The sequence below is a fragment of the Grampus griseus genome, assembly GCF_964374135.1.
Source record: "Grampus griseus genome assembly, chromosome: 16".
Lineage (NCBI taxonomy): Eukaryota > Metazoa > Chordata > Mammalia > Artiodactyla > Delphinidae > Grampus > Grampus griseus.
The window spans coordinates 78881768-78900522 of NC_139010.1; the positions used below are offsets into that span (position 1 = coordinate 78881768).

Sequence of the window (18755 nt, forward strand, 5' to 3'; positions counted from 1 at the left end):
TGACTTAGCGATGGTTCGGATTATGATTTTTCGACTTTGTGATGGTGTGAAAGCTACGCACGTTCAGTAAAAATCAGACTTCGAATTTTGATCTTTTCCCGTATGCAATATGATGCTGTCTTATGATGCTGGGCAGTAGCAGCAAGTGGCAGCTCCCAGGCAGCCACTCGACCACGAGGGTAAACAACGGATACACTTTACGACCATCTGTACCCAGATCGCCATTCTGTTTTTCTCTTTCAGTACAGTATTCAATAAAATACATGAGATATTCAATGCTTTATTATAAAATAGACTTTGCATTAGATGATGCTGCCCAGCTGTAGGCTAATATAGTGTTCTGAGCACATTTAAGGTAGGCTGGGCTAAGCTATAGTATTTGGTAGGTAGGGCTTATTAAATGCATTTTTATTTTATTTTATTTTATTTATTTTTTGTGTGTGTGGTATGCAGGCCTCTCACTGTTGTGGCCTCTCCCGTTGCGGAGCATAGGCTACGGATGCGCAGGCTCAGCGGCCATGGCTCACGGGCCCAGCCGCTCCACGGCATGTGGGATCTTCCCGGACCGGGGCACGAACCCGTGTCCCCTGCATCAGCAGGCAGACTCTCAACCACTGCGCCACCAGGGAAGCCCTAAATGCATTTTTGACTTACAATATTTTCAACTTATGATGGGTTTATCAGGACGTAACCCCACGGTAAGTTGAGGAAGATGTGTATATAAAGAGAAGTTGATTGTGGAGTCTAGGTATGTCCAGAATCTGCAGCATAGGCCGCAGGCTGGAGATGCAGGGGAGAGTTGCAGTCTGAATGCCAGGCTGTCTGCCGGCAGGTTCCTTCTCGCTCAGAGAGCTCCGACTTCGTTCTGGTTGTGCCTTCAGCTGACTGAACGAAGCCCACCACGCTCTGGAGGGCAATCTGCTTTACTCAGGTCCACTGATTTAAATGTTAATCTCACCCAAGAGACATCTTCACAGAAGCATCCAGAATACTGTTAGACCAAATATCTGGGGAGCTTGGCCCAGCCAAGTTGACATAAAATGAACTGTCACAGTCCCTTCCAAACCTTACCTTCTTCAGTTTAGTTCATTGCAAACCACAGAACCTGGCCTGCTTAATTCTTTTACACTCCTGGCTTGGTCCTGTAGGCATCCCTGAAGTTACCAGCCCCTCACTAAAGAACAACACAATTAAGAAGATCTGTTTTAGTGACTTCCCTGGTGGTCCAGTGGTTAAGACTCCATGCTCCCAACACAGCAGGCACAGGTTCGGTCTCTGGTCGGGGAGCTAAGATCCTGCATGCCACACGGTGGGGCCAAAAAAAAAAAAAAAAGAAACTCTGTTATAACTCATTTATGTTAAAATTTTTTTCTTTAAAATTGTCTCTAATTATTAAAAGTTACTATTCCAGATAAGGGGTAGTAGTCAAAATAGGTATGTTGTTGAAAACGAAAAAATAATGAGATCAGTTTCTTTTAGCTTTGTAATTCTGTAACACATTCAACAGTAGGCAAGTGTTTGTTTTCCAAATAAGCAATTAGTGGGGTCTCTAGCTGCTGGGGATTCTGGCTTAGGCTATGGGCTGGGTACTCAAAAATCAGAGAAAGGGACCAACAGCTTCTGGGCCTAGGTCATAGCTTCCTGGGACAGCCCAAGGAGCCATGAAGAGCTGCTGTCGCATCCACGTGGGGGTCATTGATGATGAGGGGCTGTCCTCCACTGGAGTGGGGCTGTGCGGAGTCCCCAAGGAGGCAGGGTGGCGGGGGCACTGGGGCAGAGTGTCCTCCTCCTAGAAACGGTGTGATTTACATTTGGCATCTGTTTGGACCGAGAGTGGGAATTGCCTTTGTAATTTCTTCTGTCATGCTGCCCTCAGAAAATTAAGCTGTTTACGCGACAGCCTATGGAAGGTTAATGGCTCTTGTGGGAAAGGTCAAGTGGTCATTTTGAAGGGAGTTTGTGCTGAATAATCGGAAGGGCAGAAGAAATAAAGCATAAAATCTATCTGACTGCTTCTCTCCGGCTTTTCCCTGTCTTTCCAGAATCCACAGTTTCTTCTTTGTGGCCAGAACACTCAGGTTCTCACCAGACCTGCTGTTGCTTTTATTATGCCAGTAACAAAAGATAAATATATCAGATCTCTTGTGTTTCGGGAATAACCTGGGCCTTTATGATAAAAAAAAAAAAAGTTAACTTAGGTGCTAGTATTTACTGTATCTCTAAAAATGTTTTCAGCTAACAGATGGCCTTCAAGGTGCCTTTTTGTTTTCCTGGATGAAGAAGAAATAAAGACAAATTCTGGGCACTATAAAAACAAGGCCAGGGCTTCCCTGGTGGCGCAGTGGTTAAGAATCTGCCTGCCAATGCCGGAGACACGGGTTCGAGCCCTGGTCCGGGAAGATCCCACATGCCGCGGAGCAACTAAGCCCGTGAGCCACAACTACCGAGCCTGAGCTGAGCTCTGGAGCCCACGCGCCACAGCTACTGAGCCTGCGCGCCTAGACCCCGTGCTCCGCAACAAGAAAAGCCACCACAATGAGAAGTCCGCGCACCTCAACGAAGAGTAGCCCCCGCTCGCCGCAACTTGAGAAAGCCCACACGCAGCAACGAAGACCCAACGCAGCCAAAAAAAAAAAGCAGAAAAAACACAAATACTAAGTTCTCCAATTTTGATTTATGGAAGTCAGTTTTTCCTTTAGGTTCTAAAAGTCAGTGTAGCAAAGACAGGGTTTTAATTGCGTATTTTCTGCTGCATGTTCGGTTTGTTCTTCCCACCAGGACTAAATTTAAATTTAAGAAAGCGCAGGTATCTGTCACTCTGGAAAAAAGGTTTTGGGGGAGGCTGAGGCGGGCAGAAGGGGTGCTGCGTGGGTGTCCTCGGGAGGCCTTACCGAGGGGAGGGGCCCCCAGCTCCTGCCGCCTCTACACCGCTCCGAGCTGAGGCTGGAGCCCTCAGCTCCAAACAGAGCTGTGTCTGTCGCGACAGAGTGGCCTGTTTTATAATTGTTTCCTTGGTGCCTGGCTAAGCCTGTCCTATGCTGGCCGCATTCTTTCCCTCAGCTCCGTCCTCCTTGCCTGGCTCGCTTCAACATGCCCGTCCTCGGGGAGGCCCTCCCAGTCTGGCCCCTCCTGCAGCGGGCATCTCATGGGGGGCCAGGGGACGAGGCGGTGGCTCCCTGAGAGGCTGACAGACCCCCGTGCGCCTAGAGCAGCGTCCGGCCCTTGGGGCCCTCAGCAGGGTGCCGAGTCCGGGAGGCTCCGGGCCTGGGCTCTTGCATTCCTCCCCCTTGAGCTTCAGGTCTCAGCTTTGATGTGTCCTTCTCTGGGCCACCTCCCCGCCTTCCTGTCCCCAGCCTGTCCAGCCCTCCTCAAGCAGAGTGCACAGAGCATGGGGTTCCACCTGTTGTCACCCATGTCTTGCCCTTTTATATTTGTCTGTGGACTTGTCTGCTTCCCCCCGAGACCGAGAGTCCCTGGGGAGCAGCCTGGGTCTGAGAGCATCCCCTGCAAAGGGTGTGGGGCATCTGCGTCCTAAATGTTTTGGGGGACTGCGTTAGCGGATGCCACTGCCCCCCGGCAAGCCCAGGCCTCAGCACCCAGCATCTCCCTCTGCCTCTTGGGCAAATTTTGCTTTACTTGGCCATTCCTTCAAACCCTGGACCTAGGAAACCCTGGACCCATGACCTGGGGAAAGCGTCATACCAAAGTAGTTGATCGTGGAAAAAGAAAAGGAAGCACTATTTTGAGGCTGTATAAATGCAAAATAGATGTCTAGGTTCCAGATTGAAGATAAATGAGATTAGGAACCTCTAAGCCTGTGATTTAGGGTCACCCTTTAAAAATGGGAGCATTGGCAGGTCCTAGCTCGGTAAGCAGCGGCGGTTCTCTCTTGGCTACCAGGTGCCTTCCTGCATGTGTGTGGTATCCCACATCCTCGTGGCACGGCCCCAAGAGCACAGAGCCTCGGACCCCGGCCGAGAGGCCCAGGCTCACTTGGAGACCGAGTCCTGTTGTGATGGGAGATGCCCCCATGGCGTCAACAATCGGGCTGCAGGCTCTAATCCACCCGACAGGAGTGAGTAGCAGGGGACCAGCCCTTGCCAAGGTCAAGGGTTTGGCTACAGCCCCGCAGCCCAGCCTGCGTCCAGACGGAAGCTTCCAAGGTGGGCAGTGGAGGATGCGGAGTGGGAGACCGCTAGTCCCACCTGAGCACCAGGTGAACGCTGTGGGCAGCAAGGCTCCTGCAGCCTTGGAGGCCTCAGGTGGGGCAGAGAGGGACAGGCAGAATCCCTGGGAGCCGCAGAGCTGGAGGAAAGGCACAGCCCTGGGGCAACTCCCGAGCTGTGCTAACATTTCCAGTAGTCACACAGCAGGCTTCAGCCCCCACAAACTGGAAAGTCCTGTGTTCATCCTTTCTTCTCCAGCTCATATCTTTTTAAAAAAAATAATTTATTTATTATTCATTTATTTATTATTTTTGGCTGCGTTGGGTCTTCGTTGCGTCCCGGCTTTCTCTAGTAGGGGCTACTTTTCGTTGCGGTGTGTGAGCTCCTCATTGCGGTGGCTTCTCTCGTTGTGGAGCATGTGTTCTAGGTGTGTGGGCTTCAGAAGTTGTGGCACGTGGGCTTAGTTGCTCCGTGGCATGTGGGATCTTCCCGGACCAGGGATGGAACCCATCTCCGCTGCATTGGCAGGCGGATTCTTAACCACTGTGCCACCAGGGAAGTCCCCCCAGCTCATATCCTATTACCCATCTCAGTCTGGGTGAGCAGTTGTTTATAACAATGTTCTCTAATATTTTTGGAGCGGTTTCTGCGTGCCAGGCATCGTGGTAGGAACTTCGCCTGCATTATTTTGCTCAAGCCTCACAGCAACCCATAAGGGTAGGTACTGGAGTTTCTTTTTGCCCATTTTACAGATTAGGAAACCGAGGCCCAGAGGGCTTAAGCCACCCGAAGTCCCACAGTTAAAAAGAAGTGGAAAGAGGGTTTGAAACCCTGAGGTCAGCATGCTTCACTAGCCTTCTCTTTGCTTTTCCACATACATGTTGTTTATTTGTATCATTTTTTTAGATTCCACATATAAGTGGTATCATGTGATATTTGTCTTTCTCTGTCTGACTTCCTTCACTTGGTATGATAATCTCTAGGTCCATCCATGTTGCTGCAGATGGCATTGTTTCTTTTTTTATGGCTGAGTAGTACTCCATTTTGTGTTTGTGTGTGTACATATATATATATGTGTGTGTGTGTATATATATCACATCTTTTTAATCCATTCATGTCTGTGGACATTTAGGTCACATACATGTTACTTAACGTCTCCCAAATTTGAAGGTTGAGGGGAGGGAGAAGGGTAACTGATATGACGGGTCTGAAAACATGGTGACAGTCCTGGGTTTCCGTTAACCCTGTCTTCAGAGCAGCACAGAGTCAACTACCTTCTCACTTTATAATCGAATGGCTTTGCTCAGAGAGAACTGGGCTTGGTCACCGTGTGTCCCAAGGGGTCTGCGTGTGGCCTTGGGTGGCCAGGCAGTGGCAGCTGGGCCTCAGCAGAGCGCTCACAGGAGGGAAGATGTGAAACCGTCTTGGGAGGCCCTGCTGTGAGCCAAGCCGTCTTGGCCCCAGTGAGACGGGGAACAAATAGTTGTCTTCTCCTAAAAGCATCTGGCGCCTGTAAGACCTGGCACCTCTCCTGACCCCCAGCTACTAGGAGATGCGGCAGGGTGCTGTGGAACTAATGGAGTTTTCTTCTCCAGGCGGCAATTAGGGTTAATTATTAGCAATTAGGGGTTCACCACATGCTCTGTGGACCAGCTGTCCTTTCGAGAACACAGGTCACTTGTGTTTCTCTGTGTTAGCAACTGGATCCAGCTGCCCCTGGGGTCCCCCACTGTGGCGGGGTCCCCACGAGGCTGGCAGCAGGGGGCCATTCTGACTGAGAGTTGCTGACTCACCGTCTCTCCCCCTCTCGTCCAGGCATGGTGGCCACCGCTGGGCTGTGTCGAGCTGACCTCCGTCGGTCATTCTCAGCGTGGCGTCTGGACTGACCCTGGCCGGTGACTCAGCTCTCTGGAGCTGGCAGAACCGGGACAGGGCAGTTTCTCTTGGCACTTCCCAGGCCCCTGGGCTCAGCTCCCCTCGTCCCCTTCTGCTCTTTTCTAGACGCTACTACAAGGAGACCTCTGGCCTGATGCTGGACGTTGGTCCCTACATGAAGGCGCTTGAGGTAACTGCCCTGGGTCTGCCCGAGCCCTCTTCACGTCTCAGGGCCCTCGGGGATGTTTCTGGCCTTTCTGGAGAAGAGGGTGTGCTCAGTGTTCTGAGTGCCTTCTGTGTTTTCCAGCTCACCCCCCCCCCACCCCATTTGAGGCTCCAAGCCCGGCTCTCCCCCTCCTCTGGAGCTTGGCCTCTCGGCTGCCCTGGTCATCACTCTGCCCCCCAGTCTCTCCCTCTCCTCCCCACAGCCCGTACCGCCTGCCGCTGACCCCGCTGGCCCTCCCAGCATGCTCCGTAGCTCTCCTCTCGGATTCTTGGCTTCTGGGTGTGTGTGAACCTGCCTCATTCCTGACCCTCCTCTGCAGCACCCTGAGCTTGATGTGTCCTGATTAGACTCCTTCCCAGTTCCCTCCTCCAGTTTCCAAGTCTGGGCTCAGATGGGGCTCCCGCTCTGACTCACACCTAGCCAGCTGCCCCAGCCCGGGCTCCTGGCCCAGGTCAGCCTATGTCATGTCCCGTACTCACCGCTACATTGGTCCCTGCCTACTCGCACTCAGGTGGGAGGGACGGACAGGCTGGCAGATGGGGCCCTGGACCTTTTCCCCTGGAGGGCCTATGACAGAGCTGGGGGTGGTCGGGGGAGAAGGGAAGGGAGGAGAAGCAAGAATGCAGATGAGAGCACTGTCGGGGTGGCCTGCTGTGGACCGCCTCCTGCTGAGGTCCGGCACTGGGGCAGGTGGCAGGGTGCCTGGTGGTGGGTGCCCCCAGCATCCCGGGCAGCCCGATGTGGAGTTGTGACACTTGCCTACGAGGTGTGCCTCTCGGCCCATGTGTCTTGCCACTTGGAGGTCCCTGGCCTGCAGGTGCACATTTGGGGCATCTCTCCTTGATTCCCCGGAGGGAGGATTTCACTGCAGAGCGGGTGTTCACCTGTACTTGCTCCCAAACCCATGCCACGTCCTTCTGTCTTTCCCCAGTATGCCTGTGGTATCGAAGCTGAGGTGGTGGGGAAACCTTCCCCTGAGTTTTTCAAGTCTGCTCTGCGGGAGATGAGGGTGGAAGCCCACCAGGTAAGCCAGCGAGTCCTGAAGCACGTGTGTGGGGGCAGCTATTGAGGGAGGCCCAGAGTGCTCCCGGGGCGGCCTCGGCCCCGGAGATGGGTTTGAGGGCTCAGGCAGCCTGCGAAGGTTCCCTCTCGCCCCCCATGAGAGCTGATCTGACTGGAAAGAGGGAAAAAGACAGCAACAGAGGCCCATTGAATGTTTTCCACCTGGTTAATTAGTATCAGTATAAGAGTGAGAAAAAGAAATGCCTGTGGCTGTTTTCAAGCCACTTTTGTTTCTTCTCTGGAAGGATAAGGATTGACAAGTCCTATCAATATATTAAAAATATTTCATGGAAAGACAATGCTCAGCAAGATGAAAAGAACATGTGGAGTAAAATCATGCATCTGGCCACCTTTACATTATAACTGTTTTTGAGACAGGTTGCCTTCCAAACATACATCTTAAAAGGAAAAAAGGCAGTTATGGTTTTAGTGTCCTCAGTGCCCATCCTCCCACCTCCCCTTCCCAGGTAGAGTGAGTCGGTCCCCTCCGGCCGGTGGGTTCCTGATGGCATTGTTGAAGAAACAGTGGGCACGTGTCTGCCGGCAGTCAGGGCTGTCCTGCTGTCTGTTTTGGACACGGCACCAGGGGACAGTGTCAGCATCCTGTGGTGAGGCTGGTGCCCCCAGGATCACCGTGCTGCTCCCTTATTCTTGGACCGGAATTTCACATGTGTGTTCCAGTCTAGAGCACTGGTCTCTCACGATGCTTAGAGAAAGACAGCACAAAGCCATGGAAGTCTGGAACCTCTGCGCCCAAACCTCCCCTGAGATTCACAGATGCCAGAAAATACAGTTCTCGGGGGTCCCCAGGAAACACCTAGAAAATGCTGGGTGAGGCTGTAGAGAGGAGAGGCCTGTGTTTTGAATGAGTGAAAACTACAGGAATAAATAACTTGGTTTTCATGACTTCATTTCACAGTGACAATTTAAAAAATTTGTTTTATTGTGACAAATTTCAAATATATACAAAAGCAGAGACAACGAAACAGTGATTCTCCTCATATATCCATCACCCAGATTCAACAATTAAAAGATTTTGTCACATTCCCTTCTTCTATCCCATTTCTTTCTCTTTAAAAATTTACTTTTTTTTTTTCTGTTGTATTTTAAAGCAAATCCCATTCTTTGTTTTTTGGTTTTTGGTTTTTGGTTTTTTTTGTGGTACGCGGGCCTCTCACTGTTGTGGCCTCTCCCGTTGCAGAGCACAGGCTCCGGGTGCGCAGGCTCAGCGGCCATGGCTCACGGTCCCAGCCGCTCTGCGGCATGTGGGATCTTCCTGGACTGGGGTACGAACCCGTGTCCCCTGCATCGGCAGGCGGACTCTCAACCACTGCGCCACCAGGGAAGCCCATATTAATGCATTTTTGACAATGCATTAAGACACCTAACCATGGCAAAAAAAAACCACACACATGCAAAAAAGCTGTTCAGCATCATCACTCATTCAGGAAATGCAAATCAAAACCACAGTGAGATCCCACCTCACACCCGCTTGGATGGCCATGATAATTTTAAAAGAAAAAAGGAAAATAACAAGCATTGGCAGGGATGTGGAGAAACTGGAACCCTCATACAGGAATACTGGTAGGAATGTAAAGTGGAGCACCCACTATGAAAAACAGCCAGTATGGAAAACAGTTCCGTGATAATTAAATGTAGAATTATCGTATGACCCAGCAATTCCGCTCCTAGGTGTATATCCAAAAGAATTGAAAACGGGTGTTCAAACAAAACTTACACGCGCATGTTCATAGCAGCACTATTCACAATAGCCAAAAGGTGGAAATAATGCAGATGTTCATCAACAAATGAATGGGTGAACAAAATGTGGTTTATTGTCACCGTGGAATATTTCAGCTATAAAAAGAATGAAATACTGATAGATCCTACCATGTGTATGAACCTTGAAAACATTATGGTAAGTGAAAGAAGCCAGTCACAAAAGGTCACGTTTTATATATTTAACATTTATATGAGATGTCCAGAATAGGCAAATCCACAGAGACATAAAATAGATTAGAGGTTGCCAGGGGCTGGGAGTGTGGGGGATGGGGGGCGACTGCCCGTGGGTACGAGGTCTCCTTCTGGGTTGATAAAAAATGCCTGGAACTCGCTGGTGGTGATGATTGTACAACATTGTGAATGTACTTAATGCCACTGATCTGTATACTTCAAAATGGTTACATTGGTCAATTTTATGTTATTTTATCACATTGGAAAAGAAAACCAAACCAAAAAAACTCTACCTAACAAAATCAATAGTAATTCCTTAGTATTATCTAATACCAGTTCATATTTAAATTTTCCTGGCTGTCTCAGAAATGTCTTTTATGTAGATTTAAAAAAAAAATCAAATCCAAATAAGGTTGTTTTGTGTTTTAAACCTCTCTTTTTAACATTTTTATCATGGAACATTTCAAATATCTGTGCAAATTGCGAGAGTAACCTCATAAGCCCCCAGGTACCCATCACTGAGCTTCAGTAATTATCAACTAATAAGCACTTTTAAAAATTGTTTTTAACTGTTCATTCTGAAGCAATTTCCCACGTACAAAGAGGTTGCAAAAATAGTACAGAGAATTCCCCTGTGTCCTTACTGCAGCTTCCCCAAAGGCTAACATCTTATGTAACAACCACAGGACAATTATAAACTCAGGAAGTTAGCCTTGATGCAGATGTTGACTAGCCCAGGGACCCTCTGTTTTTGGACACGTTATATTTGGTGTCACGCCCCCTAGCACCCTTTATTCTGAGCAGTTCCTCAGTCTGTCTTTGTCTTTTAGGACTGTGGCCGTTTTCAAGAGTACTAGCCAGTTCTTTCGTAGAATGTCCCTGATGTTCCCTCATGATTTAATTTCAGGTTATGCATTTCTGGCATATGTAATTCTGGTTATACATTTCACAGACAGTGCCGTGCCCTCTGGTGTGTCCCATCAGGAGGCATGTGCGGGCGCTCTGCGCATTATAGGCTGTGGTCACTTTGATGCCTGTTGGAGGTTCCCATTTCTGCACTGCAGAGTTACTGTTGTCCCTTTGTGACTAATAAGTATCTTATGGGGGAATACTTTGACACTGTGTAAATATTCTCTCTCCTGACATTCTTTTCCCCTCCTAATTGCAGCATCCTCTTACCTGCAACAGTTGTCACCATGGTGCCAAATGGCACTTTTCTACTTCCATTGTTCCCTCTATATTTATTGATTAGCATTTACTGTAAGAGAGAGCTTTCCTTTTTCTCCCATTTACTTTTTTATTTATTCCAACATGTACTCATGGATATTTGTTTTATTCCACGAGTCGCAATCCATTCCTGTTGTTACTTTGTTGCCCAGATTGTCCCCTATTTGGCCATTGGGACCACTTTGAAGATTAATAACCCCTTGTTTAATCTGTGCTCCCACCTGTTCCTCTCCCCTAGATTATTTTGAATCATCTCCCAGAAATCATATCATTTCATCTGTAAGTATTTCTAAGTGTCTCTAAAAGATAGGAATTCTTTTTAAAAACATGGATGATGCCATTATCACAACTAAGTAATACTAACAATAATTCCTCAATATCATCAAATATCCAGCCATTATTCACATTTCCCTGATTGTCGCTTGCAGTTTCTTTGAATCAGAATCCACATGAGGTCCTCGCATTGTGACTGGCCGGTGTGATTCTTAAGTGTTTTCTAATCTATCCATTCCCACCCACCGCGCCGACCCCACCCCCGTCTCCCTTTTGTACTCCTTGCAGCTTTATGAAGAAGAAGCTGGCTTGTTTGTCCTGTAGAGTTTCCCACTGTCAGGATTTTGTTGATCGCGCCTCAGTGGTGTCCTGTCTCATGCTCCCCTGTTCTCCCTGCTTCCTGAATGTTGATAGTTAGATCTAGAAGCTTAGACAGAATCTGTTTCAGTTTTTTTGATGACTGCTTTCTGGGTTGTGTTGTGGCCTCCCTTAGGAGGTTCAGAATGTCTGGGTGTCTCCTTCGGTGGCGTTAGCAGCCATTGGTGATTGGTGTGTTAACCCCATTCATTCATTAAGGACTGCAAAATGGTGATATTTGAATTCTGTCATTCCTTCTCCATTTCTTCTCTGGATTACCTCTGTATAGGAAAACGCCCCACGAACTATGCGTTCCCCTGAAGTACAGTTCATATAGGAAACTACAGATAAATGCCTGTTTCTTTCTTGCTATTTATTAGTTTTCGGAATGATTGATTCTCTAACACCCTCCCAATACCTTGGAGGTTTAAAACTACATATATGACTATAAATAGACAAAAGCATGTTTGACGTGTCCCAATCCATGCAGTTATTCGTGTTCAAAGTACTGCATCTTTGACCAGTGGGAGCCTCTTCCAGCTGCCCTCTGAGTCCTGTTGTCCTGACCCCAGAGGTCTCTGAGGGGCTTTACTCTGTTATGACAGGATAACACCTGACCTGCACACTTCCTGCCCAAGGCCTAGAGTCTGCCATCCTTCCAAGGAACCATGCTTACCCTTAGTGGAAAATAGTATTCAGAAACCATAGTCGGGATATTAACCATTCTTACTGTTATTGGGTTGGTCATCATTTCCAAGACTTAGTCTACAAGGGTTGAAAAAATATGTATCTTTAAAGATGAAGTGCAGGGCTTCCCTGGTGGCACAGTGGTTGAGAGTCCGCCTGCCGATGCAGGGGACGCGGGTTCGTGCCCCGGTCCGGGAAGATCCCACATGCCGTGGAACAGCTGGGCCCGTGAGCCATGGCCGCTGAGCCTGCGCGTCCGGAGCCTGCGCTCCACAACAGGAGGGGCCACAACAGTGAGAGGCCCGCGTACCGCAAAAAAAAAAAAAAAAAAAAAAAAAGATGAAGTGCATAATGAGTTCATACTGAAACTTCTGATCCAGATTTAGGCCTGTGGGTTTTTACTGGATCACCCATCTTGTGTCTGTATTTCCTTTTTGCCATGTCAGAAATCCTGGCTCACGAGAATACCGACATAATCATTTGTTTTAGCCCATAATACACACACGAGTCTTGAATCTCAAAAACCTTATGCTGTGTGGGAGAAGCCAGGCACAAAAGAGTGGGTGCCACCACCAGTTCTATCAGCGCCACCAAGGCTGGGGCAGGGTTGTGATTGCCGTGGACTGGACTGTGAGACACAGCATCACTGTGGCTGCTGATTCCTGAATATGATGAGGCTGATTACCGGTGCTGTTTCAGATTTCTTTTCTCGACAGTTCTTTTTTGGCTTAGAATATATCCCTCTAGGGATTTACAGCCAAATTACTGTTTTTTAAAGCTACCGTTATTCTGCTGGGTAAGTGTGTCACCAACAGGACCCTCCTTGAAGTCACTTTACTTCCAATTTTTAAGGAGTTGGTTTTTCAACATTTAAACTTGTTCCATAGTTATGTAAAAATTCACGTAGTTCCGAAATTAAATCCACGGAACAAGATACATTCAAGGAAGTCTGGTTCCTGTCCTTTTCCTTCTATTGTCTTCCCACCCATCTCTCATCGTAGCCATTTTTATAAATATTATGGCTTATCTTTGCATTTTTTAAATATGACCAACTATGTATACATTTGTATCCTACTTACAGGGTGAATTTGCGAGAGCAAATTCTTTTTTTTTCAAAGATTTTTTTTTGATGTGGACCATTCTTAAAGTCTTTATTGAACTTGTTACAGTATTGCTTCTGTTTTATATGTTGGTTTTTTTGGCCGCAAGGCATGTGGGATCTTAGCTCCCCGATCAGGGATCGAACCTGCACTCCCTTCATTGGAAGGCGAAGTCTTAGCCACTGGACCGCCAGGGAAGTCCCTGAGAGGGTAAATTCTTAAGATCACTTGTTATAGAGTGGGAGGAATGTCACTGTTGTAATCTGAGTTAAAAATCTGAGTATTTAGAATTACGTAAGCACTGTGGTCACAACCATCTCCCGTGACCCCCCCAACCCCCTGCTGTCCCCAATCAACAAAACAAAAAGCTGTCACTGCCTAGAAATTAAGACCAGAGGAACTGAATATTAAGACGTTATCTTTGTAGAGTTGACCTTGGTTAATCCCCTCCCCCCCTTTTGTTTGTTTGTTTATTTGTTTGGTGTTTTCCAGTTACTTTCACGGTCAGTGTCTTTTACATTCTGAATGAGAAACTGCGCTCCCCACACCCCAAAGAGGAGCTGAGGCCCTTCTGGGGGTCAGGTTGATCGGGCTTCTCATTTGGCGGATGCCAGGCCATGCAGTCTGAGGTGGCGGGTTAGGAGCTTGGATTCCTGGCGTGTCTGCTGAGGCTGGGGTCCCTGTGCTGTCCAGGCATCGCGAGCATCTGTGGCCCTGGGTCGCTAAGGAATTGTTTTCTCTGGCGGCTCTGAGCCCACGTGGCAGAGCTGAATCTTATTTACCTGCCACATTATCATGCTGTGTCTGTCTCCCCTCTTGACACACAGTTGAGCGGCGGTTGCATGTTCTTAACACCCCACCTCACCGTTTTTCTCAAATGTTAATTTAGAACGTTTTGAAATACTGCTTGAGCCTCGGGATGTGTAGACACTGTAAAGCAGTATTTCAAAATAAGGCCATTTTGAACGAACTGTGTCTTATGCACAAGGTAGTAATTCTCTGCTCCTGCTTCTCTCTTTTTAATGAAAAATGGCTTTGAGGGGCTGTCTTGCTGCTGAAGTGCCGGGCTGTGGCAAACCTTAAAATTTTCAAGCTGCTTTAATCAATAAAGTTATCACCAGTCATTTCCCTCGATAACTGCTTCTTCCCAGATCCAGACTTGCTTCTTGCTGCTGAGGAGTTTTCCACCTGCGCTCAGAATGGATATAACTCCCCAAATCCAATTTTCATTTTAACCTTTCCTCAATAGCCTAGAAATAACAGATTGCTGGTATTACTCTAATAGATTGGAAATTCAAACCTCTTAGCGGTAACCAGGCCCTTTCCAGGATTCAGTAATAAGGCAAAGAATAACATACCTTAAAGGCTACTTCAAGAAATACCTAATTCTCATGGTTTAAGGCTTCTGAATCAGTGGGTGGTTTTATAGCTTCATACTAAAGCCCGAATGATGTGAAGGTTTTGGCAGTTTTCCATAATCATAAGAAATTCCATCAGTTGCGAATTGTGCAGGTTTAGTGGAAATTGGGTCTGCTAAGCCAATTAGTCTGCTGACTAAGCAGACCAGACTGCTTAGTCAGCACCAGAAGCCAGTGTGCAGGCAGCCTGGAAGCTGGGGGTGCCCATTTCACAGATGAGGAACCCGAGGCTTGGAGAGGAAGGACCTTGAATACTTTGAGCACTTGTGCTGGGCACACCCAGGATCTGTCACATACCCATTTACTTCGTGAAATCCTTACTCCAATCCGCTGTCGTAGGTACTTTCATTCTCGTCTTAAGGTTAAGGTTAAGGATTTCTCAGCCTCGGCACTACTGACATTTTGGGGTCAGATCATTATTTGTGGTGGGGGGTACTGCCCTCCTCTCCCAGCTGTGAAACCACAGATGTCCCCAGACGTTGCCAAATGTCCCAGGGGAGCAAAATCGCCCCCAGTTGAGAACCAGGGCACTGAGGAGTAGTCACAGGAACGTCTGCTGTTGAAGCCAGGATTACTCTGCCGTGGCGGGGTGAGGCCAGGACCCAGCCCCCTCCAGGTCTCTGCTGCTCCCCAGTTCTCAAGGAGAGGCCAGCAACACAGCAGAATGCTTAGGTTAGAAAAGGCATATTTAGCAGTGCAATATCATTTTCTGTTGTGAAAAACATTAAAATCTGTCTTGTTGGCAGAATATAGAAAGTAAAGTTAAGCAAGATCTTGGGTGGTGAAGGTGAGGACTCTCAGGACAGCCTATCAAAAAAGGGGGCGAGGTTTGTGGGTTTATCCAAAGAGGACCGGGCATAAAACATGGACTTTGCCCCATCATTTTGCTCCCTGGTTTTCAGGGCATTAATTATAGCTACAGGGTTATGGGGACAGTCTGTACCCTTGGTGGGGAGGCCTTGTGGGTGGGGAGTGAACGTCTGCGTGGGGACCTCCTTCCCCTCAGGTCTGTGCGTGGAAGGCCCGTCTTCTCCCCTTCGTGGGCTGGGCCCTCCGCCCGGCCCATCTTCCCCACAGCGGTGTGCATGGTCTTTGGGTGTCAGTTCAGGGACCACTTGCTGGGACGGTGTGAGCCCCGGGACAGAGAGAACCTGAGCGGTGCCTCATCCAGCCACGGGCGGGGGTTTCCAGGAAATGCCAGCTCTGGGGCTGCCTTGTGCCCCGTCTCGGTCATAAGGGAGCTTTGGAGCCTCATGTCTTAGTTTTCCCTAAGATATTTCCTCCCCTAAAGCCTTTTTAGTAGATTTTATTTTCTTCTCCTCAAAACACAGTTTTTTAATCTGATTGTGAAGTAGCTCATGTTTGTTAAGGGGATGAATAAAGTTCAGAAAGTACAAGGGAAAAAGTGTTCATCCTTCCACTAACCTGCGATGACACAAGTCATGCTTAGCCCTTCCGATTTGTCGGTGTCTACATAGACTTTTTTTTTTTTTGGCTGCACTGCTCGACTTGCGGAATCTTAGTTCCCTGACCAGGGATCGAACCCAGGCTCAGCAGTGAAAGCGCCAAGTCCTAACTACTGGACTGCCAGGGAATTCCTGTATATGTACATTTAAAAAGAAAATTATTTATTTATTTGGCTGTGCTGGGTCTTAGTCGCTGCACGCGGGATCTTCGTTTCTGCGTGCAGGGTCTTTAGTTGTGGCATGCAGGATCTTTTTAGTTGTGGCATGAGGGCTCTTCGTTGTGGCATGTGGGATCTAGTTCCCTGACCAGGGACCAAACCCGAGCCCCCTACACTGGGAGCGTGGAGTCTTATCCACTGGATCACCAGGGGAGTCCCTGTGTATATACATTTTTAACACAAAATTGGATAATCCCGTATCTGCTATTTGAAACCCAATTCCCGTTCCCCTCCCCCCCGCCCCGGCTTAATATTGGGAACCATTTCCTTTGTGTGAATTCAGGCACCTCCACAAAGTAATTTTTGTGGCTACAGAGCATTCTGTCGTAGAGACCACCGTAATGTTCGTTAGCCGAGGCTACCTTTCATCCCCTTGCTACCGTAATGTGCTTCCCCAGTCCCCTGTTGTTGGACATTTAGATTACTTCCAATTTCCCTCTTGTACATTAACCCTAGTGAACACCCTTGTATGTATATGTCCTTTTGTATATTTTAAATTATTTTCTTAGAAATCCTAGAGGTATAGTTGTCAGACCACGATGCACAGTGTTCGTTTCTATTTCAGAAACACGGTATCAATTCAGCTTCCTTACCAGCTGTATATGCAAGTGCTCATTTTCCAACATCCTCACCAACACCATTGTTTCTTACTTTTTATAAAATAGTTTCCTCGAGTTTTGCTGTGTTGGTATTATTCCTTACGAATGTGTCAGACGGTGGGGGAAATTCCTTAGTGACGAGCCACCTCTGGGTGTTGGAGGGGGCCCGGTTGCTCTGAGCCTGCAGGCTGAGGGTCTAGGGCTCTTCCCAATGCTAGGTGTCATCTCGAGGCCTGTCCAAGTGGGGGTGTTTGTCCCTCGGGGCTGAAGTGCAGGCCAAGCCCACTGCTCTTTCACCACCAGCCCTGCTGTTCGTTGCCCCATGGGGGCAGAAGTGCTCCTCCTGGCAGAGCCCTGGGGATAATCAGAAATTTTGTGAAACGTGGGCTTTCTTGGGAAAGCTCTTTGGCGTTGGAAGTTGTGTTCCAGACGTCGCCGCCTGTTGGAATGGGTTCTGCCGCTGGCACCTAGGATGGCGAAGAGGAGACCATGGCGGACAGACGAATATTTAAGAAGGATGAATGAATCTGCATTTTGAACCCAAACCAGAAAACCTGCCTAAAGGGCTCTGGTGCCGCCTCTGGCTCTTGGATCTCTGTTGTGTGGGAGTCCGACCTCTTGGTGTGCATCCCCAGCTTCCCTGAACCATATTGCAGTCAGAAAGGAAGTGCAACCCAGACCTGACAGGTAGGGTTTTTTTATTTCCCCTGACAGCGCACCTCTTGACCTCTATCTTCTTGCCAGTGACTTTTTAAATCCTAAATGATTTGGCAATAATTGCTCCTCCTTTCGTGGTTATTGCCCTTCACCGATAGTAAATCTGTGAAATCCCCAGGGGCTGGAACGCGTTTTGGTATGCGGAGCCCACAAGCTGGCCCAGACAGGCTTCACTGCGGCGGGCGGCCGCACACCCACCGGGTCCCCGCACCCTGCCCCTGCCCTCACACGCGGCTCCGGGCTCTGCCTGGGCTTGGCCAGTGGCTTATCGTGCAGAACCATAGCTGCTGCTTCTGGTGTTCTTCCTCCGATGGCCCAGATTTCTCTGGTTCCACTTCCGTGGGCCACACCGAAAAATGTCCTCGCCCAGGCAGACCCAGCAGCCTCTGTTCTGAGGGGGGGAGGAATTTCTGCTTCATGCACAAGTGTGCATGCACAAAATTTTATTTTCCCCAGAGCATGGAAGAGGCCAGGCATGACGTTTAATCATAGGAAGACGGTTTCATTTCCAAGGAACCTTCTAGCAAGCTGGCCCCCGGAACCCCTGGCAGCAGTGGACAGGGTCCTAAGCTGGAATGCTGTGGATGTTTAGAGGCTGACCTAACAGTGTCAGGACAACTCTTCGAGAAGGGCAAAGTAGGGTCTCACACTGGGGCTTGTGGCTGGTCCGGCTGCCTAAGCCAGGTGCCCACCTGCCCCAGCCCTCTCCTCTCAGGTGAGCTGTGTGGTTGCCCAGGTGACCCTGGCTTTGCAGATACCTTTAGACTCACGTGTGTGTGCAGCAGTCTCATGGCGGGTCCCACTTCAAGGAACACGCGTCGCCACTGGTTCTTTCTCTTGGGTGACTGATGATTTCCACACAGCTGCATGGGAGCTTGTAGACACGAAAATTAAACCCATTTGGATTTGGCAGTGTTTTCCCCAGCATCACTCACTCTAGGAAAAGAATTCCAATTTTACCATATCTGGGTATTTGCCCCTGGCACTATTATTTACTTAATGTTTCTTTAAATTGATTCATTTTATAAACTTAAATGTATTTTTAAAAAAACTTTCGATCTCTACTATAAATGGAAGACCAGAATCACTCACCGTAAATAGATTACTCTAAAAATAAATACAAAGGATTACATTAAAAATGTATGTCCTTGGGCTTCCCTGGTGGCGCAGTGGTTGAGAGTCCGCCTGCCGATGCAGGGGACGCGGGTTCGTGCCCCGGTCCGGGAGGATCCCACATGCCACGGAGCGGCTGGGCCCGTGGGCCATGGCTGCTGAGCCTGCACGTCCGGAGCCTGTGCTCCGCGACGGGAGAGGCCACAACAGTGAGAGGCCCGCGTACCGCAAAAAAAAAAAAAAAAAAAAGTATGTCCTTATATATACTACCAAATGTAAAATAGATAGCTAGTGAGAA

At 48.5% G+C, this 18755-nt stretch overlaps 1 protein-coding gene across 3 annotated transcripts in view; it reads left to right on the forward strand.

The window, feature by feature from the left end:
• Positions 1-18755, forward strand: part of LHPP (phospholysine phosphohistidine inorganic pyrophosphate phosphatase) — a 140925-nt gene that overhangs the window by 22985 nt on the left and 99185 nt on the right. For all 3 annotated transcript variants that reach the window (XM_082672936.1, XM_082672938.1, XM_082672937.1), the window contains exons 4-5: positions 6168-6231; positions 7199-7291. In XM_082672936.1, coding sequence (XP_082529062.1) covers positions 6168-6231; positions 7199-7291 — 157 coding nt within the window. The remainder of the gene's footprint in view (positions 1-6167; positions 6232-7198; positions 7292-18755) is intronic.